Source organism: Epinephelus moara, chromosome 13 (genome assembly GCF_006386435.1).
Source record: "Epinephelus moara isolate mb chromosome 13, YSFRI_EMoa_1.0, whole genome shotgun sequence".
NCBI classification, from domain to species: domain Eukaryota; kingdom Metazoa; phylum Chordata; class Actinopteri; order Perciformes; family Serranidae; genus Epinephelus; species Epinephelus moara.
The window spans coordinates 38026523-38033449 of record NC_065518.1 but is presented as its reverse complement, the minus strand read 5'-3'; the positions used below and the strand labels follow the sequence as shown (position 1 = coordinate 38033449).

The 6927-nt window shown below is 45.6% G+C and overlaps 1 protein-coding gene across 2 annotated transcripts in view; it reads right to left on the bottom strand.

Moving 5' to 3' along the window:
* Positions 1 to 6927, bottom strand: part of fasn (fatty acid synthase) — a 116819-nt gene that overhangs the window by 103288 nt on the left and 6604 nt on the right. For both annotated transcript variants that reach the window (XM_050060257.1, XM_050060256.1), the window contains one exon: positions 3077 to 3212. In XM_050060257.1, the coding sequence (XP_049916214.1) occupies positions 3077 to 3203 (127 nt within the window). In that variant the 5' untranslated portion in view covers positions 3204 to 3212. The remainder of the gene's footprint in view (positions 1 to 3076; positions 3213 to 6927) is intronic.

Sequence of the window (6927 nt, the reverse complement as noted above, 5' to 3'; positions counted from 1 at the left end):
ATATATATATATATATATATACACACATATACATATGCATATATATATATATATATACATATACACATATATATATATATATATATATATATATATACATACATACATACATACATACATACATACACATATATAAACATACATATATATATATATATACACACACACACATACATGAATTATCTGGTCAGCCATCTAATACAAAATGACAATAACACACTGACTAGAAGAGCCTTAAATCACACATGGACAACAGACAGACCACCAGGTTACTGTCCTGCCTTGTTTGCAAAATGGCTCACTGACAGAAGTTTTAGCAAATAAATGTTGGCTTGGTCAGAAGGTTGTCGGTGCCTGTTGGGGCGGCAACCGAAGAACCCGCTGGTGGACACCAGCGGTGAGGGAGGCCATCAGGCTGAAGAAGGAGGCCTTTCGGGTCTGGCTGGCCCAGGGGTCTCCTGAAGCAGCAGACAAGTACCGGTTGGCCAGAAGGGCTGCAGCTGTGGCGGTCGCTGAAGCAAAAACCCGGGTGTGGGAGGAGTTCGGGGAGGCTATGGAGAAGGACTTTCGGTTGGCCTCAAGGAAGTTCTGGCAGACCGTTAACCGACTCAGGAAGGGAAAGCAGGGCTTGTCTCAGGCTGTGCTCAGCAGAGAGGGAAAACTGCTGACCCGAACTGGGGACATTGTCAGGAGGTGGAAGGAGCACTTGGAGGACCTCCTGAACCCGGCCATCACGTACACTGGGAACGAGGCAGAGCCTGAGGACTCGGGGGAACTCTCGCCCATATCCCTGGCGGAGGTCACTGAGGTAGTTAATAAGCTCCCCAGTGGCAAGGTGCCGGGTGTGGATGAGATTCGCCCTGAGATGCTGAAGGTTCTGAGCACTGTTGGGCTGTCTTGGCTGACACACCTGTTCAGTGTCGCGTGGAGGTCGGGTACGGTGCCTGCAGAGTGGCAGACCGGGGTGGTGGTCCCCATCTTCAAAAAAGGGGACCGGAGGGTGTGCTCCAACTATCGGGGTATCACACTGCTCAGCCTCCAATGCGGATTCCATCCTGGTCGTGGAACAGTGGACCAGCTCTTTACCCTTGCAAGGCTGCTGGAGGGGGCGTGGGAGTGGAGTTTGCCTATCCAGTCTACATGTGCTTTGTGGACCTGGAGAAGGCTTACGACCGCGTCCCTCGAGGGGTCTTGTGGGGGGTACTACAGGTCTGCTCTGCAGCAGCAAACTGAATGATGCTGATTTACATGAGAATTCATGTAAAAAGGAGGTTGAACCACAGACATAAATTACAAAAAGCCTGTAAAGCATTTTAATAAATTAACCATAATCATTATTAAAACAATTAGAGACTGAGAACAAACTGATATTCGAGTCTGATAATATTTTAATAAATCGACATCATATCGGACATCATCGTCGTATCATGTTTCTGTGACTTCCTGTACGGACTTAAGGCTGCCGGAAACTGTCAGGCTGAATCCAAATGACTTCACCCCACTTGCAGACTCGCTAACTTTGTGAACGCTAAGTCTGGGAGGGCTGAGGGCTGTCCAAAGCTATAATTCATTCAGTCCACGAAGGGCCTCAAGCAGACTTTCTGCAGACTTCCAGAGAGTCCGCTTGGGGTGCAGACTTCAGCAGACTTCACTGATTTAATAACCCACAATTCATTGCAATGTGGGATGAGACATTGTGGGTTTTTCAACTGTCGAAAAAAGAAAAAACAAAAAAAAAAAAGAAAAACGTATGAATGTGTAAAATACTTATTGATGGTGATTGATAGTGATTCAAATGTTACTTGAATTGTGTAGGCCAGAAATAATATTCAACCACATCATGATACATAAATATGTAGAAGTATAGGCTGTAGAGGAAATGAAAATTCATTTTATTATTGCAGCCTATCAGGTTGCACAGTGTAATAGGCTAAAAAAAATTGGTTGAAAAACAACAAAATAAAGTCTTTTAATGTCAGTAATACCCAACTTACTGAGTTTTTGTCCTGTCCTTATTTACAAACATTTCTGTTTTTTGAAAGCGTGTAGCCTGTATGCTATATAGAGATGTATTAATACATTTTTTGTTCAGACACAAAAAAGGCTATACATGGGATTTATATCTTGTTATCTGCAGGGACAGATGAGTAGGCACCATTCTTCAACTTATATGACATATACCAATCAGCCAAAACATTAAAACCATTGGCGGGTTAAGTGAATAACACTTAATACCTGGTCTGCACTGGTGTTTAGTTGGGTGGAGCATTTCAGGTGGCATCCATGTGAATGTTAGAGCCCAAGGTTTCCCAACAGAACATTGCATTGTAACAAGATGATCAATGTTTACATCACCTGTCAGTGGTTTTAATGTTTTGGCTGATCAGTGATCAGTGTATATAAATATGACAGCAGCAATAGGTGAAGTTTTCCGCAGCAACAAGTAAAACGGTCTCGAGGGATGTCTATCAGCTGCTTGCAGTCTCTGGCCTCACATACTTTACGTGATGACAGTAAATACGTCACACTGCGTACAACTGAAGTCCACAAGGGCACAGTCTGCAAGTCCAGAGGTTGGACATTTGGATTCAGCCTCCAACTTGACCACAGCTTGTTGTCACCACTTCCTTCTGCAGCCGCCTGATCTCGTCCACTTTCCAGACGAGGCACAGTTCATCTTGAATGAGCTTACTGATGAGTGTAGATGACGCTATCCTGGCAGTTAACTAATTGCTCACTCCCGGACTTTCCCTCTCACACACACATTGGCCTACACTGGCGGACTCGCTCCCTCGTTATACAACACCCAAAAAAAAAAAAAAAAAAAAACTCCTGCAAATTTGTGGGTCCCACACAAGCAAGTAGTTGTAAAAAAACAAAGAAAAAACCTCTCACTGACTCCTAAAATGGTCGCAAATGAGACCATTTGGTCGCAGTCTGGAGCCCTGCTGACGGACATAACAATCACCATTAACTTACCAATCAATCAATCAATCAAATCTGCCAGTCTTTGTTTCATGGCGCACAGAAATGCATTCTGACCACAAACAATCAATCAGATTTATGAGGGTTTTACCTGGTGTCCACCGCCGGTCATCCTCTGTCACCATGTCCACACCATTAATGAGGTTTTCCCAGAATTCCTCCAGATTGTTGGACTCGGGCAAACGGCCCGATATTCCTGCTATAACTATGTCATCCATGCTGAATTACTGTGAACAGAGAGAGAGAGAGAGAGAGAGAGAGAGAGAGAGAGAGAGAGAGAGAGAGAGAGGAGAGAGAGAGAGAGAGAGAGAGAGAGAGAGAGAGAGAGAGGGAGATGCGTCAACAAGAAGAGCAGTACACATTTTACACATACTGTGATGAACGTCATCAATACAACATCAGCTGATCCAAGTCCTCAACTCAACTAGGCCTTGGTTAAACCTCTGCAGCTAGGGCTGTAACAATAACCACATCACGGCAGGACTGCAGTCACTTGAAAAAGTGACACTAATTGAAGGCGCAACTTTGGCCCCTCTGTCTTCTGTCAGTCACCAGTCGCCTTCAGCACTATCTGATTAGTTCCATGTCACGAGTTATAGCCAAGGCTGCCACAGACAGCAAAGACAAAGACTGGAGCTTCTCCGGTAAGTGAGCTGAACTGTGTGTCCAACATAACACAGCAGATATTACTGAGGTTATTATGAACATCACCATATCTTTACTGAAGTTGCAAAAAAGACCCTAAGTTTCTTCTAGTGACATTCTGCTGTTAGTAGTAGTAGTGAGTAATAGCAGTTAGTGGATGTAACTGTGGCGGTAATTCAATCGTATTAATACACAAAACATATTGGAGAATTGAAGCATGAATGTAATGTGTGTTGCCGTTGACTGGCAGGTTTGGGAATGAGGAGTCACTCTGAGAATGCATGAAAGCTCTCACAGCAGACAATGTAGTCTGCTGATAGACTATTGTGTATACATGAGTGAGCATATCCATGCTGTATTTTGTGTGTGTGTGTGTGTACGTGTATGTGTGTCTTGGTCTTTGTTCCTTGTTTCTAGGTCAGGCCTTTTAATGTCAGCAGGGCCTGACCAATCAAACAACAGGCTAGCTGCCTGGTAACAGAGCACAATCTACATTAAAGAATGTCACCACCTCAATGTAGAGCAGTCATCCTGCAATCATACTCCATACTAGGTATATATATACACACACATATATGTATATATATATATATATATATATATATGTATATATGTGTGTGTGTGTGTGTGTGTGTGTTCAAAGCCTGGGCAGGAAGGGGGCAAACACTTTTTCACACCACTGTATATGTATATATACATATACATATAATATACATATAATATATGTATATATGTATATATACATATACAGTGGTGTGAAAAAGTGTTTGCCCCCTTCCTGATTTAGTGCTGAGTCCTTGGAACAGGGACTGAATACTGTGCAGAAACGGGTGCCTAGGCTTTGAATACTGCAGGCGAGTAGGAGGCCGGCATATTCTAGTGGGACGTCGGACTGGCGGTTCAGATTCTGGGCTGGAGAGTACAGGTTCTGGCTGAGAGGAGGCGTTTTCCTCTGGTGGATCCGAGTCAACAGCAGGATCTGAGTCAGTTTCAACTGGGGGTTCTGCATCCTCATCCAGCTCAATCGATTCTAGCTCAGGTTCAAGATCAGCAGTGGGTTCTGGTCCAGACTCCATTTCCCTGTCCACTCCAACCGGTTCCTCTTCAGTAAAGCCCTGTGGACGCTGGCCAGGCGGAATCACAGGAACTGGAACAACTGCAGGTGCTGGAACAGGTAAGTCAATGACTGTTGTGAATCGGGTAGGACTGGAGCCAGAGTTATCAGGTAAGAAGAATTCTTGCAGATCAGGATCTTCAGGATCTGGAAGGTCTGTGCTTTCTGGAGTCACTGGAGTCGATGACGTCACTGATGTTTGTTTTGTTTCGTCTGAGTTGCTGGCTGGTGACAAGTAGCCACAAGGCAGCAGCAGATCACGGTGGAGGGTTCTGATGGGACGGTCTTTGGTTTCTGGCTTGACGGTGTACACCGGAAGAGTGCCGGCTTTCTTCTGGACGATACACACATCTGGCTCCCATCGGTCTGCGAGCTTGTGCTTGCCTCGTAGTCTGACGTTTCTGACCAGAACTCTGTCCCCAACAGAGAGATCTGAGGCAGTGACTTGCTTGTCGAATCTGAGCTTGTTTCGTCCCATGACCTTCGCTGAGTTCTCAGTTGCAATCTTGTAACTTTCCTCAAGATGTGATTTTAGCTTTTCCACATACTGTGAGTGAGATGTAGACGTTTTCTCAGACACAGGCAGTCCAAAAGCAAGGTCAACAGGAAGGCGTGGTTGTCGACCAAACATCAGTTCATATGGTCAGTAACCAGTGAAGTCATTTCGAGTACAGTTGTAAGCGTGTACCAGTGGCTTGATGAAATCTTTCCAGTGAGTTTTGTCTTGAGCTTGTAGAATGCCCAACAGGGTTGCCACGTGGATGGTAAGGGGTGGTCCTGATTTTGTGGATTCCAGCCATTTGACACAGTTCTTTGATGGTGTGCGATTCGAAATCGGGCCCTTGATCGCTGTGGAGTCGTTCTGGGATCCCATAGTGGACCAGGTAGTTGTCCCATAGGGCTTTTGCCACTGTCTTGGTTCTTTGATTCGAGGTTGGCACTGCTACAGCGTACCTTGTTAAGTGATCCGTTATGACAAGGACATCATTGGTGTCACTCCGATCTGGTTCTATTGACAAGAAGTCCATGCAGATGAGTTCGAGCGGTCTTGACGTTTTGATGTTGACCAGGGGTGCAGCTTTTTCAGGTTGTGCTTTTCTTCAGATGCATCTCTCACATGTCTTGATTTTATGGCAGACATCAGCTGACATTCGTGGCCAGAAGAACCTGACAAGGTCCAGTGTTCTCTCTGTGCCCAAATGGCCCATTTGATCATGCAGCTGGAAGAGGACCCCAGGCCGACACTCCTCTGGAAGGACGAGTTGGTAAGTAGGCTCACCTCCGATGTTCCTCTTCCTAACGAGAACATTTTTATGGAGCTCCAGACGTGTAAGCTCTTGCAGGAGTAATGGCAGGCCGGGGAGCTGTTCCCTCAGAGATGGTGGCGGAGTTCCTCCTCTCTCCAGTTGAGCAATGATATGCTGGATGACTGGATCAGCTTGTTGTTTGGCAGCAATCTCAGCATCAGAGAGGGATGGCACAACAGGCGAAGAGAACTGCAGATCGTTCACAAAACTGTCTGGCAGGCTGTCAGTGTTGATGGAGAGCGTTTGCACGAGAGCAGCGACTTGATCACAGTCAGGTGAGCTATACATCAGTTGTCTGTCACATACTGCTTGGACTGAGTGCTGGTCAATAGATACACAGGTTGGGTCTTCAAGATGTTGTTCTGTGAATCTCTATATTCTCTCTCGTTCCTTCTGAGACATGGCGTCCTCCATTTGTTCAGCATGAGGTCGCCGAGAGAGTCTGTCGGCATCAGTGTTTAACTTCCCAGCTCGGTAGATGATCTTAAAAGTAAAGGTTGAACGAGCGGAAAGCCACCTGTAGCTTGTAGCATCTAATTTTGCAGAAGTGAGCAAATACGTCAATGGATTGCTATCTGTGACCACAGTGAAATTAGATCCGTACAAATAGTCATTGAACTTCTCGGTTACTGCCCATTTGAGCGCCAAGAACTCAAGTTTATGGGTGGAGTATCGACTTTCACTGCGTGACAGGCCTCTGCTGGTGTATGCAACCACTCTGTTTCGTCCATCATGTTCTTGGTACAAGACTGCGCCAAGACCAGTAGAGCTAGCATCCGTGTTCAAATCGTAGGGTTTTCTTGGGTCTGCAAAGGCAAGGACCGGGGCTGTAGTGAGCTTCGGGATGATCTCTTCAAAGGCTTGCTGGCAAGCAGA